Genomic DNA, 22,843 nt, shown 5'->3' with positions numbered 1-22,843 from the left:
TAATAACAATATAACAGATACTAATAATACTAATACTAACATTAAATATTTTGTCATACCATATATAGAATCAATATCTGAGAAAGTTGCTTCAGCAATAAGAAGACCTGACGTAGTGGTAGGATATCGTTGCATTAAAAAATTAAATGACTTCATAAGAGTTCAAAAGGACAAAAATAATTGCCCCACGAATTCTAACGTTATTTACAAATTGAATTGCAACGATTGTGACGCCACATATGTCGGACAGACAAAAAGACAGCTAGGAACGAGACTTAAAGAACATAAAAATAATATTAAATTAGACTCTGCTAGACATTCGGTTATCACGGAACACATTCTAAACGAACAACATACATTTGACTGGGACAATAAAATTATGGATCATGAAAAGAATTACCAAAAAAGACTAATATCTGAAATGATCCACATTAAAGAACAGAAAAATGGAATTAATTTAAATACAGACACCGAATTGTTAGACAGTAGTTATTTTGACATACTTAAAAAATTTTGCTGAATCATAATTTAGAAAAAACATTGGTAATAAATAAATACATCACGCTCTCTATTTTGACATTTGGTATTCAGACTTCGCAACACACACTTGAAATATCGGGGAAAAGGACTTGTTAAAACGATAATGTAAGTTGAAAGATTTTTTAATATTTTCTGACATTGATTTAATTCGCGTATTATATCCGTAGCATGCTCAAATGTCGCATAACTTGGCATCTCAGACCAATCGCCTTGCATATCTATTGGTCAACAGCGAAGAATCGTTTCAATTTTATATTTTAATATTTAACTAACTTTGTATTTTTAACATCTAACTTTATATTTTAATATTTAATTTTTATGTATTGATAAAGACTGTAGTGCAGTCGAAACGTTTACAATTTATATCGATTCTGTAACGGAATGTTAATTTAATGATTTAACTATTAATAAAAAAATTTTTACATCTTATTTATTTGCTCGTTTAGTTGGCCTACTATATATGATTGTTTAATTTTGTTAAAATCTACTATATTTAGCAAAACAAAAATTTATATAAACATTGATTAAATAAATATTAAAATAGCTTAAGAGGCTTAAATAATAAGTAAATAATAAAAAAACCAGGCTAACTGAGAGCCTGGCGTGGTTGTAAATAAAAACGAATTAAATGAGAAGTTCTTTATTTGTACATTTCGGTCCTCGGATTTAGGACCATCTCTGACTGCCTCGTTATTGTTCGACATGTGCACATCGTCCGATAATTGTCTCAAGTTTCTACCTCGGCATCTACCGTGAGAATGAGAGTGTTATTTTTATTGGGGGGTGTTTATGGTGTCTTTACATTTGAGAAAATAATATTATCACTTGCTGAAGATGGTCCTAAATCCGAGGACCGAAACGTACAAATAAAGAACTTCTCACTTAATTCGTTTTTATTTGCATACGAACGACCACGCCAGGCTCTCAGTTAGCCCATTTTTTAATTATTTATTGATTAAATAGTTTTTTTTAATAATCAACAATGTACAAAGTGTAACTAAACAAACATATACGGAACACATCGTCAATTCTAGCCCATTTGGAGATGATTTTTCTTCAGTGAAAATGTCGAGATACTAATAAATTTTCAAGTAATCAATGATTAAAAAAAAAAGACTTTTTCACAAACTAAACTTTATAAAGTTAACATAATTAAAAAAATCAAATATAGTAGGCCAACTAAACGAGCAAATAAATAAGGTGTAAAAATTTTTATTAATAGTTAGATAATTAAAGTCACATTTCGTTACAGAAACGATATAAATTGTAAACGTTTCGACTGCACTACAGTCTTTATCAATACATAAAAGTTAAATATTAAAACAGAAAGTTAAATGTTAAAAATACAAAGTTAGTTAAATATTAAAATATAAAATTAAAACGATTCTTCGCTGTTGACCAATAGATATGCAAGGCGGTTGGTCTGAGATGCCAAGTTATGCGACATTTAAACATGATTATCGTTTTAACAAGTCCTTTTTCCCGATATTTCAAGTGTGTGTTGCGAAGTCTGAATAACGTGTGCTTTATATTTGTTTTTCAGCTAAAACCTGTATATACACAATTATTTGACGACGCAACAACTTTCGATGCAATAATATTTCTTTTTACATACCCAGACAAAAGAACTGATGAGTTATGTAAGGATGTATGCACAAATTGACACTAGCGATAATAGCAGCATCGCAAATGCCAGATCGAATCATTCTGTAAGCCTCCACCATAGCAAAATGACTCGAACTGCATGCAGTATCGATGTTATACGATGGTCCAGTAACGCCGAGCCAATGAGAAATTCTGTTTGCTGCCATGGCTTTGCTGCATCCAAGAATGGGTAATCCAGCAATCTGTTAGCAATTCCGCGATATGGTATTTAGGCGGATAAATCTTTTTCGCATATTTAGCATTATTTTTTTTACAAATTTCTTTATACATTTTTAGGAGCGCGTATATATATATATATATATATATATATTAAGATTATAACTGATACTTTAATTATTAAATAATTAATACGTCAACCATATACATGAGGCTTTTCGTATACTAAATTATGAGAATTAATAATATAAATATCTTTATACAATTTAAGAAGAGTGTATTTTTTTAACAATTTTTGATACTTGAATTATTGAATAATCAATACGTAAACCACATACGTGAAGCTTCTCGTATATTAAATGGTCATATGTATCACAAACACTTATTGCTGTGACGACGCTTGTGTTCGTTCCTTGTAATTCTGCTGGATTTACACCCGCATCAATTATTGCTTCGTAAGTATGTTCCAGTAACATTCTGATACCAGGATCGATTGTATGAGCCTCTGAGAACGACATTTCAAAGAATTCTGCATCAAACTTGGGTAGATTGTTTATTTTTCCTATGCGAGGAGGCATTTCATAGATATCTGTTAGGATATTAAAATAATTTATATATAAATAATATTGGTATAAGTTGTAGATTTTATTTGTAATAAGTATTTTGTACTACAACAAAAACTGATATATAATCTAATATACATATAATTTTATATGTTATATATAAACTGATATGTATTTAATATAATTTTGAAAAAATATTACAATCACTCCAACGTTGATGATCGTCTGAACCAAGATCCATTTTATTCAAAAGATTTTCCTGAAATTCCTTTATGTTATCAGAATTAGGAAATCGCCCGGAAATTCCAGAAATGACGATTTCTTCTTCAGTATCGACTCTAGCATATGGATTGTATAGCTTGTTTTTATCCATCTTTTAAAAATTCTGGTAATTATAAGAAAAAGCCAATAAAACTTTCAAAGTACATGTATGTAAAATAAAAAGAAAAAGAAATTTTATTAAAAATCATTTTTTGAAGAATGAAAAATTTAACATTAAAAGAAGAAAGAAGAAGAGAATAGTTGCATAATTTAAAATCTTTTTATTTTCTTAAAAAATATATATAAAATTAAATTAAATTATCATGAGTTCCGTTGGGATTCTCCTGTGATTCTGCATCAAGAAAAACAAACGAGAAAAAGAGAAATAGCAGAAATGTTCTATATAAAAAACCAAAGAAAAAGCATTAATTTACAAAAAGATACGGAGAATTTCAGTGGGATTTATGATCGCGTTCTTGAAGCTATTTAATATATTATATTGTCATATGTTACATATTTATTTATTTATTTATTTATTTATCTATTTATTTGACTTTGTATTGACGGTTTAAAAATTGCGAAAGACACAGTACTTTGGTTTTATATTTCCTCAACGCGTAATGACTAAGTTTTCTACTAACAGTCAACATCTATTTATTTCGGGCTTACTTCTGTCAGTTATACATTGTTCATCAAAACAATGGTGAATTTTGTCGGGGGTTTGCTGTAAATATGATTTATTGTATTAATCTGGTATGTAAACATATATATTTTTGTAAATTTATAATTATTTGTATGATTAAGCGCATTAAGATTATATTTATATATAATTGTTTATAGATTACTTGAAAAGGGCTGCAATGACAGCCGAAACGTTGTAAATTAAACTAATTATTTAAAATAAATTATTGCCAGTCTGGTCGACTTTAAAATTGGAGGAGAGATTTTCATTATTTATTACTGGCGACTCTTAAGGATTATCATTTATTCTATTACACCAAGACCTTACTATGGTGGTTGTACAAAGAGGCTATTTTAATTATGTGGCGGAGAAATTTAGTAGGCAAATGTCCTTGATGCTTAAATCGTGGATCAAGACTAAGAAGAACATTTGTAAAACATACCAACAACTGATCTTTTTACTACGTTGCAGACGGATGGATATTTCACCTCCGCATATTAACAACGGTATAGCAATTAAATCAAATATTTTCCAGAGCAGAAATGTCACACGTAAATGGCTATATTTCCAGCATCGTAACAAAATCGTGTTATTAAACTTAGAGATAGAGGATATTAATTGCAAATTGCGTGTCTTGCGTGCCAATTTGAATCAGATAGAGAAACGTTTGTACAATAATTTACCGTATGAATTTGTCCTCGGATTTATGGATTATAATAGGCATATTCTCTACAAATATAATAATAAAGAAAAGTGGCGTTTAAGAAAGAAATTCGATTACATTTGTCGGAAGTATTATGGGGTTCGAAATCCATTGACAAAAATAGATTACAGCAAATGGATTGTTAACATTAGTAATTATCGCGTTCCGGATTCAGTTATGAATTTTTTAAGTTTGGGTGACAAGTTTGGCGTGCCCATTTTTAGAAATAATAAAAACGATAGGAAAATCTCGGTTTTGGAAAACATAAAAAATATAGAAGCAAATTATAGAAAGTTTCCTAAGGATAACATCGACAATGTGAGATTTTCAGTAGCGAGCTCAGTACAAAAATTTTTAAGTAAACAAAAGCATGTGAGTCATATTGATAGTTACATTTTTAATAGATACGCTTATTGTTCAAAATTTTTGAAATCTAATAGTAACATTTTCGTAACAAAAGCCGATAAGGGCCAAGTCACAGTATTGATGAATCGGACTGACTATGTGGGGAAAATGAATTGTTTACTGAAAGATGTTTCCACTTATAAACCACTTAATAAAAATCCATTAAACGCTCTCAACGCAAAGATCACAACTTTATTAAAATCTTGGTTGGATAATGGACTCATAGATGATTCAATTTACAAACAATTGAGATGTACTAATGGCAATTTGCCTCGTGCCTATGGTTTACCTAAGATCCATAAAGTAGGTTACCCTCTTCGTATCATAATTTCAACGTTGGGAAGTCCGGTTTATTACATTGCATCTTATTTAGGTGAGATTTTACAAAATGCAGTCAAGAAACCTCGATCTCACATTAAGGATAGTTGGTCCTTTGTTGAAATTATTAAAGATAAAAACATTGATGACGATCATGTCATGATTTCGTTGGACGTGACTTCGCTTTTTACCAACACACCGTGGGAATTAATAAAGGCAGCAATAGAAAACCGTTGGGATGATATCTCACAATTTACTTCATTTAACATTGCACAGTTTTTACATGCTATTGACACGGTCATACGCTCGACTAGTTTTGTTTTCGATGGAAAATTTTACGAGCAGGTTTTCGGTTCGTCTATGGGGTCTCCTTTGTCTCCAATTTTGTCTGATATGGTGATGGACGATTTGGAATCATATTGTTTGCGTCAATTGGATTTTGAGCCCTTTTGTTATTTCAGATATGTTGATGACATTTTTTCAATTATTCCGAAATGTAAAGTGGAGGATATGCTTACGATTTTTAATAGTTTTCACACTTGACTAAAGTTTACGTTTGAATTGGAGAACAATTGTTCCTTAAGTTTTTTAGACACAAGCGTTATGCCAGTTAATGGCAAATTGACGACTGACTGGTTCCGTAAGCCTACGTTTTCAGGCCGTTATATAAATTTTCTTTCGAACCATCCGATGCGTTATAAAATTAGTGTGATCACAAGTCTCGTGGACAGGGCTATTTTACTCGCTGACCCTATGTTTCACGAGAAAAACATCATCTTAGTCAAACGAATTCTTCGTAACAATTGTTACCCGTTAACAGTCATAAACAAAATTGTTAACAGGAGACTTAGAGCGATTAAATTTGGCGGTAATTTTGGTGCGTCTAATCGAGATAAATTTGATACACGAAATGTTATAGTGTTGCCGTATATTAGAGATTTGAGCGAAAATATTACTCGTTGCATAAACAAAAATGGAATCGGTGTAGTATATACCGTTCCAAAAAAATTAGACACTTTGATAAAAAGAGGAAAAGATAGTATTGATAACTTAAAAAAAACCGATGTCGTCTATAAGATCGAATGCGCGAATTGCGACTCTACATATATTGGACAAACAAAGCGACATTTAGAAATACGTATTAAGGAACATAAAAATAACATTAAAAAAGACACGACATCACACTCAGTTGTTAGTTTGCATCGGACTTGTAACGATCATGAGTTCCGTTGGGATTCTCCTGTGATTCTGCATCAAGAAAAACAAACGAGAAAAAGAGAAATAGCAGAAATGTTCTATATAAAAAACCAAAGAAAAAGCATTAATTTACAAAAAGATACGGAGAATTTCAGTGGGATTTATGATCGCGTTCTTGAAGCTATTTAATATATTATATTGTCATATGTTACATATTTATTTATTTATTTATTTATTTATCTATTTATTTGACTTTGTATTGACGGTTTAAAAATTGCGAAAGACACAGTACTTTGGTTTTATATTTCCTCAACGCGTAATGACTAAGTTTTCTACTAACAGTCAACATCTATTTATTTCGGGCTTACTTCTGTCAGTTATACATTGTTCATCAAAACAATGGTGAATTTTGTCGGGGATTTGCTGTAAATATGATTTATTGTATTAATCTGGTATGTAAACATATATATTTTTGTAAATTTATAATTATTTGTATGATTAAGCGCATTAAGATTATATTTATATGTATATAATTGTTTATAGATTACTTGAAAAGGGCTGCAATGACAGCCGAAACGTTGTAAATTAAACTAATTATTTAAAATAAATTATTGCCAGTCTGGTCGACTTTAAAATTGGAGGAGAGATTTTCATTATTTATTACTGGCGACTCTTAAGGATTATCATTTAAATTATTTTAATCAATAGCTTATTCGTAGTACAGCAAAATTTAATTAATCAAAAAGTTTAATAAATATAAATTTTATTAATATTGTTTAAGGAATAAAAAATCTTAAGATAAATATGATTGTGTAAATGTATCGATAAATATATAAATTGCAGAAATATTTAGAATACTTATTTAACGTATACTTTAATTGTACTTATAGCATATTGTATACATGCTTTAGTTTTATAAAGAAATAATATTTCAGATAATTTATTCAAAAATTAAAAAGGAACATATTCGAAGAACTCAAGAAGAATTTAAACTCACCCCGTCGAGATTCTCAAAATTTCTTGTGTTGAAATATTAACAACAGTGACGATTCCATTAAAAACAGAAAAAAGAACTTTGTTCTAACAAACACAATAATGATTTATATCGTACATTAGAATATGCTCTATTGTCTGTTAAATCAGATACAATTCTAACTTCAAAATATCAATAACAACTTCTTTTTATGAAAAACAGCGTAGTTATTATATGCATAATTAATACATTTAAATCAGATTAATAAGATTGTTTGTCAAACTTCAGCGGATACGATAATAATGCAGGAAGCGAGTTTTGCGAATATTGTCATATTTTGCATTTTAAAGAGATATAATGAGATGTGAAATGCATTTTATATTCATTTATATGTGTTGACGTCAAATGTCAAAAGTAATGCAATACATATATTTTTTATATGTGGTGATAGAATTTTGAAAAGAATGAAACATCCTTTTTTAATTTAACAGAGGCAAAAATTAATTGTACAATGAAAACAAAATAAAATCCCATATTTCTTCGCCAATCTTGCCCTTTATTAATTTAATTTAATTTAATTTTGTATTTGCTTAGGGTATATGATTAAAATTATATATACATATATATATATATATATATATATATATATATGCATATATACACATATATGTATATTTAATTCTGTATACATATATTACTATTATACTTTTTAAAATTGTTTCAGATCATTATTTTAGTACTTTAGTTTAGAAATTTGCATGCATAATTATTCTTATATTACTATATGTATAATTATTTCTATATTATATTGTACAATTATTCTTGTAATTATCATAATTTTTAATTTACAACGCTTTATTAATAAATAATGCTATTTTGTCTGTTAAATCAAATATGATTCTAAACTCAAGCTATCATAACAATTTAATTCTATGAGAAACTTAAAGGATAGACAATATTGTTAAAGGATGGTTGGTTTGAAGATCGGTGAAAGGATCCAAAGGATTTTTTATTAAATTTTGAATTCTAATTAATTATGATATTTAGTATTTTTATTATTTTAATTAATTATGTACATAATTTTAATTCGCCGTATTTCGATTATGTACATAATTTTAATACGTTGAGTTTATATTACGTATATTAATTCACTGAATTTCTATTATGTAAATAATTTTAATTTGCTGAATTTTTATTATACATATAATTTTAATACTTGAATTTCCATTACGTGCAAAATATTGAGTCTCCGAAATTCTATCATGTACATAATTTTTATTTTCCGAATTAATTAGGCAAATTAAAATGATGTACACTCGCAGGTTATAAAGTTGTCCGCTAAAATATGAATTTCAGCAATAAGAAAAAACATCAATGGCACGGGCAAAGCACTTGTAGTGTCCAGTTTTAAAAAAGAACATACGAGAGTGAGTACATGCATACACATACAGGGTTGTCCGGAAAGTAATGCGTCGCATTTTTTTAAAAAAGAATTTATTGATCGCATAGGTAAAACAACTTAAAATTGTTCGAAGTATGACCCTTCTGCGTCAATACATTTTTGCCAACGCGATTTCCATGCGTCATAAGATTTCTGGAACTCCTTGACTGGGATGCTGTTCAGGGAGGCCGTCGAAGTAGCTTGTACGTTGTCAACCGACTCGAGCTGTTGTCCTTTGAGCTCCCTTTTCAGCCGAGGAAATAAAAAAAAGTCCGCCGGGGCCAAGTCGGGACTGTAGGGCGGCTGCGGCACCGTTGCCACACCGATCCGGGTCAGGTAGGCCGTAATAACAAACTTTATCGCATAGCGTTGCTCTATCGTTCTCTCCATCACAAGTTCGACGCGACCACTAAGCAGAGGTTCACAGAATAAGCCGTCCTAACCCTCCAAGCGCATGGAAACAATTGAGCGACCTACCGTTGGAAAGCTAAGGGTACCCCCCTTCCTCCCCAACCGGTCCCATCGCTCTGCGATGTATAGTCGCGTCACAAAAAAATGCGACGCATTACTTTCCGGACAAACCCTGTATACACATACATATACACGGAAAAAATAAATTTCTTAAATTTTATCTGATTAGTCATTCACTTTTGGATAGAGCATAAAATCTTGCAGAAAATAGAACACTTTATATTATAAACTTTGATAAATAATTTTCTAAGAAGTGCATAACAAATAAGGAAATGTTTTTGAACAATTTGTTAAAATTTTAAAACAAAAAATGTAACAACCTAATGAACCACTTAAAACTAGTTTTGAAACTGTCAAGTAAATTTTCAATTACTGTCAACAAAAAACTTGAAAGATAGCTTATATAATACTTTATATTAAATTTTCAAAGTTAGTCAAGGAAAGTTTAGATAATTATCAACGAAAATTAGATATGCAAAGAAAATAGTTTATATAAAAGTTATATATTAAAATTTTGTATAAACGTATATACATCTTTATAATGAGATAGAAATATTTTATTTATTTTTCTTAATACTATAATACAGTATTATATTAATACTTAATACTATACATACATACATACATATATACAGGGTAGGCCATTTTAATCTTTCCACTAAAATTTCTCAAAATCCAAAAATTTAAGACAAAAATGTTTCAGATAAAAGTTGTATGGTTTCAAGGGGGACATGAGATGGTGTCATTGATTTGACCTTGAATAGCCATTTGAAGGTTACGTAAAGGTCAACTTCAATTTCTTAAATGGAACACTATATTTTTTCTTGCATACTTTTGTAGCTGACTTCGAGATCTTTCCAAAACACTACAATAAAATATTTTTTCATGAAGTATTTTTCGAGTTATTAAGGCTGCAAATTTGCAGTATTTTGACATAAAATACAAAATATCTTGGGAAATATTGATTTTTCGATTATCATACCTTAATACTTTTATGCACAGAATAATGAGACGAATCAATTGGTGTAAAGAAAACACATAGTTGTCTTAAAGAAAAATTATCTAACTGCTTATTGCAATTTTCATATTTTTTTTTAAAGGTAACTATGTGTTTTCTTTACATCAACTGATTTATCTCATTATTCTGTGCATAAAAGTATTAAGGTATGATAATCGAAAAATGAATATTTCCCAAGATATTTTGTATTTTATGTCAAAATACTGCAAATTTGCAGTCTTAATAACTCGAAAAATACTTCATGAAAAAATATTTTATTGTAGTGTTTTAAAAAGATCTCGAAGTCAGCTACAAAAGTATGCAAGAAAAAATATAGTGTTCCATTTAAGAAATTGAAGTTGACCTTCACGTAACCTTCAAACAATATAATAATCTCTAAAAACTCACCTTTAAAAAAAGGTAAAGAAAGGCGACCAGTTAAGGGCACGCCTATTAACAAAAATTATCCATTGCAAACCCATGTAGAATTCCTATCCTATTGCAAACCCATGTAGAATCCTATGAAAAATTAATCATTGCAAACCCATGTAGAATCCTAGGCAAAATTAACCATTGCAAACCCATGTAGAATCGTACCCATTGCAAACCTATGTAGAATCCTATGAAAAATTAACCATTGCAAACCCATGTAGAATCCTATGAAAAATTAACCATTGCAAACCCATGTAGAATTGTATTAAAAATTATCCATTGCAAACTTATGTAGAATCCTACATTGCAAACCCATGTACAATAGAATTGTATGAAAAATTATCGATTATAAACCCATGTACAATCGTAACAAAAGTAATGAAATAAAAAAAAAATTGAAAGTAGAAACTTGTACCAATGGAAAATTAAAGTTGCAGACATATATAGAGTCGTATAATGAATCAGTAAAAATTTAAATTTGCAAATGTAGAATCGTACCATAAAAAAACTTATCTTTTAAAAAAAAAGATAAACAAGATGCCAAGTCCATGCGCCATGTGAAAAAGAAAAAAAAATTTTAGTTAAAAAACTGGGAGCGCTGCTAAATAATATTCTAACAATATTAAAATTAAATTGTTACTTTTAAACTCATTACAGTTAAAATATGTTTTGTGTTTAAATTAATTAAAAAAATTTTAGTTAAAAAAACTGGGCGCGCTGCTAAGTTTCAAAATTACAATGCACCTTAAAGTAACATTAATTAATTTAAACACAAAACATATTTTAACTGTAATGAGTTTAAAAGTAACAATTTAATTTTAATATTGTTAGAATATTATTTAGCAGCGCTCCCAGTTTTTTTAACTAAAATTTTTTTATTTCTTTTTCACATGGCGCATGGACTTGGCATCTTGTTTATCTTTTTTTTTAAAAGATAAGTTTTTTTATGGTACGATTCTACATTTGCAAATTTAAATTTTTACTGATTCATTATACGACTCTATATATGTCTGCAACTTTAATTTTCCACTGGTACAAGTTTCTACTTTCACTTGGCGCAATTTTTTTTTATTTCATTACTTTTGTTACGATTGTACATGGGTTTATAATCGATAATTTTTCATACAATTCTATTGTACATGGGTTTGCAATGTAGGATTCTACATAAGTTTGCAATGGATAATTTTTAATACAATTCTACATGGGTTTGCAATGGTTAATTTTTCATAGGATTCTACATGAGTTTGCAATGGTTAATTTTTCATAGGATTCTACATAGGTTTGCAATGGGTACGATTCTACATGGGTTTGCAATGGTTAATTTTGCCTAGGATTCTTCATGGGTTTGCAATGATTAATTTTTCATAGGATTCTACATGGGTTTGCAATAGGATAGGATTCTACATGGGTTTGCAATGGATAATTTTTGTTAATGGCGTGCCCTTAACTGGTCGCCTTTTTTTACCTTTTTTTAAAGGTGAGTTTTTAGAGATTATATCATTCATTTTTGTATATTTTTATGAGCGGAATGGAACAATTATTAAACATGTTTATCTAAACTTCTTTGCTTAAAATGATGTGTACAATCATATCCTAGAATCCTGATCATTCCTCCTAAAGCACCCTATTTATATAAATTTACCCATATGTGTGTGTGTGTGTGTGTGTGTGTGTACTAATGTCGAGCATTTTTTATACATTTTCTATTAAATTTAGATAAAAGTTGCAGGATTTAGAAAAAGAAAAAGTTGACACAGACTTTTTCCTAAACGGCGATTTTCAAGGTTATTTAAAGGTCACTTATATTTTCAAAATAGAATTACCTTAATTTTTCTCATATAAATCGATTCCTCGCAATATTTACTATAAAAAGTTGTAAAGGTATAATTTTTACATAATCTTACATAAACTTCGAAGTATTACAAATATTTTATTTTATGAAATATTTCAGTTTATGTAAAATTATGTTAACTATCTTTTAAATTATTCACTTTTAGCCATCTTCCCCGTACAACCTTTTATAGTGAATATTGCAACAAATTGGTTTATATATATAATATATATATAACATCAGTTATTATTAATTGATGTTTACATTTATTTTTAGACTTACTAGAGCTCAAATGCTCCACATTTTTTGCAAAAACTGTTTATTCTACAGATTTCAAATATGCTTTTAAATGATGATTGAATATTTCCTTTTTTTAATTATTTTTATTATTATTTTTCAATCTCAATCAACTTTTATAACTTTATGCCAGCACGATACAAATACATGTGTTTTATTTTTTTTATTATTTTCATTATTATTTTTCAATCTCAATCAACTTCTATAACCTTATGCCAGCAGGATACAAATACATGTATGTCTTTATTATTGTATCAACTCTTGTCTTTTCCATGTAACCATGTCTTCATAGTTTGAATTATCCCTTCATCTTCTCAATCTTTCGCAGAGATTTAATTAATTAAATACACTTCACACGAAATAAAGTTTGCTGGAAGATATACAGCAAACGATAACTGTAAAAACATGATTACGTGGAAAGAACAAGAGTTGGTACAGTAAAGGCAAGTAAGTAAGTACATGTAATGTATCGTATTGGCATAACGCTATATCCGCGGAGCAGATAATGTGGCTGTAGAGGTAGTCTGCAGTGCAGCTAATGTGGACGTAGATGTTGATTGAGATAATTGTCTAATATAAAATAGAATTTAAAAATTTAGTTTAAAAAGCTGTTGCATATATAAATAAAGTTTATTTTTTCTAAATTTGGAATATGTTTAATTAATTAATTTTTTAAGTCTATGTTTAATAAATTTTTTAAGTCTGTATTCAATAATTTTATTCATTTGATAAATACATGTATGTCTTTATTTTGATATGTTTAATATAATTAGAATTTCATTATTAATTAGATATGTAAACTATAAATTCATATATAATATTTGAAAATATATGTGAATATTTAAATTTTTATCTTCTCCTTCCTCTCCTTCAATCTCTTTAATATCAATATGTGTATGTGTGTACACGCGCGCACATTTGTACGTATTTATTTAATTATTGGATAGTTGAGTACTTAATTGATAAAAAATTATGACAATAATAATCCTTTGTTTTTTTTTCTTATTATTTACTCAGATTTTTTGTCTATCTTATAAGATAAACACTTTAGAGATTGAATATTTCAAGTAAACTAATTGTAAGTAAATTTCACATTAATGCATATAGATGTTTAATCATGAATGTACTAAATAAGTACACAAGACGAACAGTGAGTGAGTGAGTGAGAATGAGAGAGTGTGTGTGTGTGTGTGTGAGAAGAGAGAGAGAGAGAGAGAGAGAGATGAGAGAGGAGAGAGATGAGAGAGAGAGAGAGAGAGAGAGAGAGAGAGAGAGAGAGAGAGAGAGAGAGAGAGAGAGAGAGAGAGTTAGCCAACATAACCCCGCACGCTGCCGATATGGCGGAGCGCCACTATCGCCATCTGTTGTAAAACGTGTGAGATGGACAAAATTACCACTACATGCATCTTGCATGTGTTGTGTACGTGTGATATATGTGTGCGCATGTGTTGTATACGTGTGAATACGTGTAACACAATACTACTATGTATGCGTGGTCGATGATGATAATGACGGGGACGTTTCTTAATAGAAATTTTTCATATTTCGACTTTGCATTTATATATCTCTGCTTACAAATCACGTAGAGCAGAAATAAAGACACTTTTATTATATAATTCGAACTCAATCTATCGATTAAGTCTAGTATAAACTCGATTGCTTCAGCCATTATTGAGGATTCGAAATATTATAAAGACTCAAATGTCCGACTCGCGTTAAGATACACGGTGTCTCCGCTACGCCCTTAACTGGTCGCGAGACACTACCGTGTCTCTTGATGGCTATTCAGGTCAAATCAATGACACCATCTCATGTCCCCCTTGAAACCATACAACTTTTACCTGAAACATTTTTGTCTTAAATTTTTGGATTTTGAGAAATGTTAGTGGGAAAGATTAAAATGGCATACCCTGTATATATATATATATATATATATATATATATATATATATATATTAATTCTTAATATTTATCTTATAAATTTAAGAATATAAATATTTATTATATTTTATTTGATACTATTTTATCCAAACAGTCCATTCTTGATCTGTAAAAAACTACAATTTTAATTTCCTATATTAAAGCATTTAACGTCATTGTACGCTTAATGCATCTACATTCTATAAGCGACATACTTATTTGTAATAAAATGTAAAAAGCAGTACTTCTATACACACTTTTTTCTTCTTTTTCTTGCTACATAAATTCACTTGCACTTTTACAGAGGTTAAAATTTGCGTGCATTGTCAATTAAAGACAAGTGAACTGAAAAATTTTTCCTCGTGCGATCGTGAATTCTAACAGACAGTCAACGACTTTTTTTAAAAACTCGTATATTAGCAGTCGTTTTGCTTCTGTGTTTAAGAATATTTAAAAGACAGTCAAAGACTTTTTCAACAACTCGTGCCTGCAGTTATTCTTCTGCGTTTAAGAAATCATTCTCAAACAAAACTCTTTTAAAATCTACCAGAAACTTTGTCTACAACTTTGTCAAAAATTGTTTTAATACAAACTTGGCAGATCGTTATTCTTAAACAGGATTTTAATAATTCTATGATTCTTCAGTATTTTCAAGAGTTTAGAATTTTTTAAAAAAAGTACATTAAAACTGTACATCAGAATTATGCTCTATCCAAAAGTAAATGACCCAGATAGGAACACTCAGCAATAAATGCATAATTATTGCTTCTTTCTATTAGGAAGAATTTTGCATAATTATTGCCAGATGCTGCATCAAAACGCATATCTTTTTTGTTGAAAAGAATTTTCCCAATTATAATTTGCAAAACATTGAAAAGTTGTAAAAGCAAAATATTTTGCGTAACTACTACATTATACAAAATAATTTTCTCAATTAATGCAGCACTTAAATGTTTCAATTATACAGAATTTAAGAAAAAAATTTTTAATATTTATAAAATAATTTTAAAAATTTTGATTTTTTTATAAAAAAAGTGCATTGGAAATAGCGACGAAAGTAGTGTCATGGCAAAGTCGTGTATTGTGCTTTCAGCTTTCAGTATATAAGTGTTTTTATTAATATATTGACAGGTAAGCTGTGTAATATACACATATATTATTATATTTCTCTGTGTTCCTGACACATAAACTTTTTCCATCACGTTAAGCGTATTTTTAATATTCTGCACAAAACTATTTTCCGAAATGCGTCACTGCCAAGAACAATAAAGACCTCGTGGCCGACAGACAATATTATCTCTGCATTGCAGTTCGGACGCCTAATCTTTAATTGCCCTAAGATCACACACCAATCTTTGTGGTTATCTCATGACAGCACAATACATTACTAGACTTCGTCATGACATTACTTCGTCGCTATTTCCCGATTAACTGTACGACGACACGCAAACCACAGTCACAGGAATACCAACTGTGTTGCACAACGGTAACATTGCGAGTAGAAGAAAGAACGACACTACACGCCACGTTCCGGGAGATTATAAGATCTGTCACTGCTGAAAGAGACTAATGAAAATTGTACAAATTGTTATGCGTAGGGAAGCAATTTTATGTAGCTACATTCAGGGGAAACTTAATTTCATAAACAATATATTCAGCAAATAAATTTGTGCTAGAGGGGTAAATAAAATCCGTGTAGAAGTAATATGCTAATTATGTGGTAAGCTTCGACTATATTGAGGGGTATCAAATTTGGCACACCAAAGTTTAAAAGGCAGTGACAGGTGATACATACTCTCACTCAATATAGTAGAGCATGCGTCATATTATCAGAATTTTAATATTATAATATAGTTATACAGAACGATTAGTTAGTATAATATACATTACATTTTAAAATTAAAAAAAATATACGAATATAAGAGTTTTAACAAGGCTCTGTAATATAAATATAAATTTAACGTATAAGACGGGCAACAAGAGCCAAATCGCGGATGACAATGCGTTATCCTAGAAACTAAATAATTTTTCGTTAGAATTAAATACCGGTGCACAAGGCACCAAATTTTTACTTGGACACGGCCAAGATTTTAAATATGAAATAATCTCATATTTTGAGATTTAATTTCAATACCCCTTTAACCCCCCTACGGAAAATAAATAAATGAATGCAAGAGAAAAATATAGATCCGAAAATCGCTGAATCGGGAATCGAACCCGAGACCTTTCGCTTGCCGGGCGACTGCTCTTCCAGCTGAGCTATTCAGATCCTTTCGATTCTATACTTTTCTCTGTTATATATATTAATGTTGGTAAACAAACGCATTTTTTAAGCCAGCGTGTATCAAATATAAGAGTTTTAACAAGGCTCTGTAATATAAATATAAATTTAACGTATAAGACGGGCAACAAGAGCCAAATCGCGGATGACAATGCGTTATCCTAACGAAACTAAATAATTTTTCGTTAGAATTAAATACCGGTGCACAAGGCACCAAATTTTTACTTGGACACGGCCAAGATTTTAAATATGAAATAATCTCATACTTTGAGATTTAATTTCAATACCCCTTTAACCCCCCTACGGAAAATAAATAAATGAATGCAAGAGAAAAATATAGATCCGAAAATCGCTGAATAGGGAATCGAACCCGAGACCTTTCGCTTGCCGGGCGATTGCTCTTCCAGCTGAGCTATTCAGATCCTTTCGATTCTATACTTTTCTCTGTTATATATATTAATGTTGGTAAACAAACGCATTTTTTAAGCCAGCGTGTATCAAATATAAGAGTTTTAACAATGCTCTGTAATATAAATATAAATTTAACGTATAAGACGGGCAACAAGAGCCAAATCGCGGATGACAATGCGTTATCCTAACGAAACTAAAATAATTCTTCGTTAGAATTAAATACCGGTGCACAAGGCACCAAATTTTTACTTGGACACGGCCAAGATTTTAAATATGAAATAATCTCATATTTTGAGATTTAATTTCAATACCCCTTTAACCCCCCTGCGTTAGGATAACGCATTGTCATCCGCGATTTGGCTCTTGTTGCCCGTCTTATACGTTAAATTTATATTTATATTACAGAGCCTTGTTAAAACTCTTATATTTGATACACGCTGGCTTAAAAAATGCGTTTGTTTACCAACATTAATATATATAACAGAGAAAAGTATAGAATCGAAAGGATCTGAATAGCTCAGCTGGAAGAGCAGTCGCCCGGCAAGCGAAAGGTCTCGGGTTCGATTCCCGATTCAGCGATTTTCGGATCTATATTTTTCTCTTGCATTCATTTATTTATTTTCCGTAGGGGGGTTAAAGGGGTTGAAATTAAATCTCAAAATATGAGATTATTTCATATTTAAAATCTTGGCCGTGTCCAAGTAAAAATTTGGTGCCTTGTGCACCGGTATTTAATTCTAACGAAAAATTATTTAGTTTCGTTAGGATAACGCATTGTCATCCGCGATTTGGCTCTTGTTGCCCGTCTTATACGTTAAATTTATATTTATATTACAGAGCCTTGTTAAAACTCTTATATTTGATACACGCTGGCTTAAAAAATGCGTTTGTTTACCAACATTAATATATATAACAGAGAAAAGTATAGAATCGAAAGGATCTGAATAGCTCAGCTGGAAGAGCAGTCGCCCGGCAAGCGAAAGGTCTCGGGTTCGATTCCCGATTCAGCGATTTTCGGATCTATATTTTTCTCTTGCATTCATTTATTTATTTTCCGTAGGGGGGTTAAAGGGATATTGAAATTAAATCTCAAAATATGAGATTATTTCATATTTAAAATCTTGGCCGTGTCCAAGTAAAAATTTGGTGCCTTGTGCACCGGTATTTAATTCTAACGAAAAATTATTTAGTTTCGTTAGGATAACGCATTGTCATCCGCGATTTGGTTCTTGTTGCCCGTCTTATACGTTAAATTTATATTTATATTACAGAGCCTTGTTAAAACTCTTATATTTGATACACGCCGGCTTAAAAAATGCGTTTGTTTACCAACATTAATATATATAACAGAGAAAAGTATAGAATCGAAAGGATCTGAATAGCTCAGCTGGAAGAGCAGTCGCCCGGCAAGCGAAAGGTCTCGGGTTCGATTCCCGATTCAGCGATTTTCGGATCTATATTTTTCTCTTGCATTCATTTATTTATTTTCCGTAGGGGGGTTAAAGGGGTATTGAAATTAAATCTCAAAATATGAGATTATTTCATATTTAAAATCTTGGCCGTGTCCAAGTAAAAATTTGGTGCCTTGTGCACCGGTATTTAATTCTAACGAAAAATTATTTAGTTTCGTTAGGATAACGCATTGTCATCCGCGATTTGGCTCTTGTTGCCCGTCTTATACGTTAAATTTATATTTATATTACAGAGCCTTGTTAAAACTCTTATATATTATTTTATATACTCTACATCAAAACCATTTTAAGCATATACATATACGCTTGAATCAAGCTTCATCGTAACATAACTGTGTTGCGTAATCAAATAATATTTAAATAGAAAAATTTGAATTTGAATTTAATTTTGTTACATTACTTTGTCGCTTTCATTTTTTTATTCACAATTTTTTTATTTAATATCTGTAATATATATGTATTATATGATGATGTCACGCATTAAAGTTCGCAGATCTGTTCACACCGGTTATGTTGCACAGTTACGTTATGTAATGCTCATATGCGTGCGTAACTTTTATATTTACTAAATGATTTTAGGTGTTGTTCGACTGAACTCCAAGACAAAATCTGCAACAGAATCGGATATCATAGAAGTAATAAAAAATTGGCTAGTTAGAAGTAAAGAACGCAGTAACAAGTTTCAATCAAAAAAGAAAACGGAAAACACTGTGTGTCAAACAGATTCCGTTTGTGAAACAGGCTCTGCTTGTGAAACAGGCTCCGTTTGTGAAACAGGCTCCGTTTCTGAGAAAGACCTTATTCAAGATTAAGATAATTATATGTATAACTTGCCGATATATATATATAATTATTTGTTTTACATTTATTACAAATTAAAAGTAAAATTTTAAGGTTTTAAATACTATTAATTTGATTGTTCTGCTACTATATATATTATTTGCATTTATCATTTTTGTTTTTTTTTTATTAGTGCACATTTATCAAAATTGCTTTTTGTTTTTATTTTAAAATTGAGTTCTTTTTATTTTAAAACTTCAAAACACAACAACGGTTGAAACAACGGTTTTTAATTGTATAGAATATATTATATATGTATGTATTAGAAATAACTTCATTGGATATCTGTACTATACATACATAATATGACATTTAAAATGTTTTTCGAAAATTATAATAAAAAATAAATGCTAAAAAATTATATTGATATACAAAAATATATGTATACAGTGAATATGTTTATTACATCCACTGTTTATATGTACATACATTTTCGTATATCCATATAATTTCTTTAGCATTTATTTTTTATGATATTCGAAAAACATTTTGTACGTCATATTATGTATATAGTACACGGATATCCAATGTCGAATAAAATTAGCTGGAATCTTGATATAATATATATATATATATATATATATATATATATATCAGAAAGAAATATTTTTATTGGCTCTCAATATTAAAAATATAAATATGATGTTTTTTTTTTTTAAATCGGCCAACAGAGCCAAAGCACGAAAAATTAATTATTCGAAACTGTATCTCTTGGTTTGAAAAAAACATATTTATATTCTTAATATTGAGAGCCGATAAAAATATTTCTTTCTGATTTTATTCACGCTTTGGCCTAATCACGGCGTTATTTACTAACATCTACTAAAAGGCAAATGAAAAATATAGGATCGAAAGGGTCTGGATAGCTTAGTTGGTAAGAGCAGTCGCCCGGAAAGTGAAAGACGCGGGTTCGATTCCCGCTTCAGCGACTTTTCGGACCTATATTTTTCGCGCCTATTTCTCCATATGTAAGTTTCGAGATTAATTTATATATGGAACTTAGTGATCTCAAACCAAAAGATACAGTTCCGAATAATTAATTTTTCGTGCTTTGGTTCTGTTGACCGATTAAAAAAAAACATTATATATATATATATATATATATATATGTATATATATATATATTATATATGTTATATATTATATATATATATTATATATCCCACAAAAAAAGACATCACAGATGTAAAAAAAAAGCGCTAAGTTATATCTTTCGTCAGCAAAAATAGTTCTTTATAATAATAAAAAATATAATCTTCTCAAAAATTATGTTTATAGCCAAAATAATTCTTTGCAAAAATTAATCATTATCAAAAATATTTTCTCAAAAATTATATTTATAAATTATATTTTATTTTTGTTAATAATACTAGAAAAAATTAAAATATTAGCATCAAAAAGTAGTGAAATCAAAAAATTGCGCTAAATAATTATATTGATAATACGAGAAAAAAGGTTAAAATATTAGCATCAAAAAGTAGTCAAATCAAAAAGTTGCACTAAGTAAGTGACAACATAATATATAATATTTAGATAAATTTCTTATAATGATACAAATGTATAATTATTGCTTTATTTTAAAACGTTTATAATATATACAATAACAAAATAAATTCAGTAAAATATATATATATATATATTTATTCATCTTTATCGCAATCAAAGTTTCGAGATAGATGTTTAAAGCGCATTATTTTCATTATGAATTTTTTTATAAAAAGATTCAAATATAATTTCATGATTCTTTAATTTCGACTTATTTTGACTTCATCATTTTACTCTCCAAAGATAGGATGCGACTTCTGTGTGTGATATATTCTGTATATACACATTTGGTTACTAATCATCATTTTTAAGGACGTTTCGTAGTCAAAGGGCTATAATACAAAAACAGCGCTGAGTATTTTTTGTACATTACATTTTTTTTACTTTTATTTTTACTTTTATTTTTTAATTTAAATTAAAAATTTTTATTTAACTTCCTAAATTTTTTTAATTTCCTAAATTTAATTCTTTGTGCCTTATATTACCTTTTTTGAATATACGTTTAAATATATTTGAATTAAATAATTATTTAGAGATAAATAATTTATTTTTTATATATATCTATTTATCTAAATATTTTATAAAAATATATAATAACTTTACAATGTATATACATTCCAGTTTAAATTAATTACATAATTATTCATGTTATTTAAATATAAAGATGAATAAATATATATATATATATATTTTACTGAATTTATTTTGTTATTGTATATATTATAAACGTTTTAAAATAAAGCAATAATTATACATTTGTATCATTATAAGAAATTTATCTAAATATTATATATTATGTTGTCACTTACTTAGTGCAACTTTTTGATTTGACTACTTTTTGATGCTAATATTTTAACCTTTTTTCTCGTATTATCAATATAATTATTTAGCGCAATTTTTTGATTTCACTACTTTTTGATGCTAATATTTTAATTTTTTTCTAGTATTATTAACAAAAATAAAATATAATTTATAAATATAATTTTTGAGAAAATATTTTTGATAATGATTAATTTTTGCAAAGAATTATTTTGGCTATAAACATAATTTTTGAGAAGATTATATTTTTTATTATTATAAAGAACTATTTTTGCTGACGAAAGATATAACTTAGCGCTTTTTTTTTTACATCTGTGATGTCTTTTTTTGTGGGATTTCACATATTTTTGCAAAGATCATTAAACAAAATGCATTAAATAAATGTATATTTTTTTATATTTATAATGAGAGAAGACGAGAGAGAGCAAGAGGACCCAAGAGAGAGAGCGGGAGAGAGCAAGAGGGAGCAAGAGGGAGCAAGAGAGAGCGAGAGAAACGGGAGAGAGCAAGAGAGAGCGAGAGAGAGCGAGAGAGAGCGATAGAGAGCGATAGAAAGCGGGAGAGAGCGAGAGAGAGCGATAGAGAGCGATAGAAAGCGGGAGAGAGCGAGAGAGAGCGGAAAA

At 29.2% G+C, this 22,843-nt stretch overlaps 2 protein-coding genes and 1 non-coding gene across 4 annotated transcripts; 2 read left to right on the top strand and 1 right to left on the bottom strand.

The window, feature by feature from the left end:
• Positions 1 to 59: 59 nt before the first annotated feature.
• LOC146724603 (fatty acid synthase-like) lies at positions 60 to 7,655 on the bottom strand. Of its 2 annotated transcripts, none has more exons than XM_085479602.1 (5): positions 7,488 to 7,655; positions 3,126 to 3,309; positions 2,700 to 2,950; positions 2,156 to 2,387; positions 60 to 274 (listed from the first exon to the last, which is right to left on the bottom strand). In XM_085479602.1, the coding sequence occupies exons 2-5, from the start codon at positions 3,295 to 3,297 to the stop codon at positions 201 to 203; spliced, it is 729 nt and encodes a 242-aa protein (XP_085335728.1). In that variant the 5' UTR covers positions 3,298 to 3,309; positions 7,488 to 7,655; the 3' UTR covers positions 60 to 200. The 2 variants fall into 2 exon arrangements, with proteins under 2 accessions (XP_085335728.1, XP_085335729.1); XM_085479603.1 differs by lacking the exon at positions 60 to 274 and adding an exon at positions 911 to 2,090.
• On the top strand, positions 5,084 to 19,828 carry LOC146724602 (uncharacterized). The gene is made up of 2 exons (XM_085479601.1): positions 5,084 to 5,714; positions 19,596 to 19,828. Exons 1-2 carry the CDS (start codon positions 5,084 to 5,086, stop codon positions 19,826 to 19,828), a joined length of 864 nt encoding a protein of 287 aa, XP_085335727.1.
• Positions 19,829 to 20,712: 884 nt separating this feature from the next.
• TRNAS-GGA (transfer RNA serine (anticodon GGA)) lies at positions 20,713 to 20,787 on the top strand. The gene has a single exon. It is a non-coding gene; the product is annotated as a tRNA-Ser (tRNA).
• The last annotated feature ends 2,056 nt before the right edge of the window (positions 20,788 to 22,843 follow it).

The sequence above is a fragment of the Nylanderia fulva genome, unplaced genomic scaffold, assembly GCF_048542155.1.
Source record: "Nylanderia fulva isolate GAGA-0341 unplaced genomic scaffold, ASM4854215v1 Scaffold1238, whole genome shotgun sequence".
NCBI classification, from domain to species: domain Eukaryota; kingdom Metazoa; phylum Arthropoda; class Insecta; order Hymenoptera; family Formicidae; genus Nylanderia; species Nylanderia fulva.
Note: the sequence above shows the minus strand (reverse complement) of the source record. Positions and strands in the feature narration are given on the sequence as shown.

Bases quoted from the DNA above. Each gene is read 5' to 3' on its own strand.
- LOC146724602 (XM_085479601.1), top strand. From the start codon at position 5,084: ATGAATTGTTTACTGAAAGATGTTTCCACTTATAAACCACTTAATAAA. The intron at 5,715-19,595 runs GTTTGCGTCAAT...AAATGATTTTAG, and splicing joins GGACGATTTGGAATCATATT to GTGTTGTTCGACTGAACTCC.
- LOC146724603 (XM_085479602.1), bottom strand. From the start codon at position 3,297: ATGGATAAAAACAAGCTATACAATCCATATGCTAGAGTCGATACTGAA. The intron at 2,951-3,125 runs GTAATATTTTTT...ATATCCTAACAG, and splicing joins TCATCAACGTTGGAGTGATT to ATATCTATGAAATGCCTCCT. The intron at 275-2,155 runs GTATGTAAAAAG...ATGTTCTTTAAG, and splicing joins TCATCAGTTCTTTTGTCTGG to TCTCGTTCCTAGCTGTCTTT.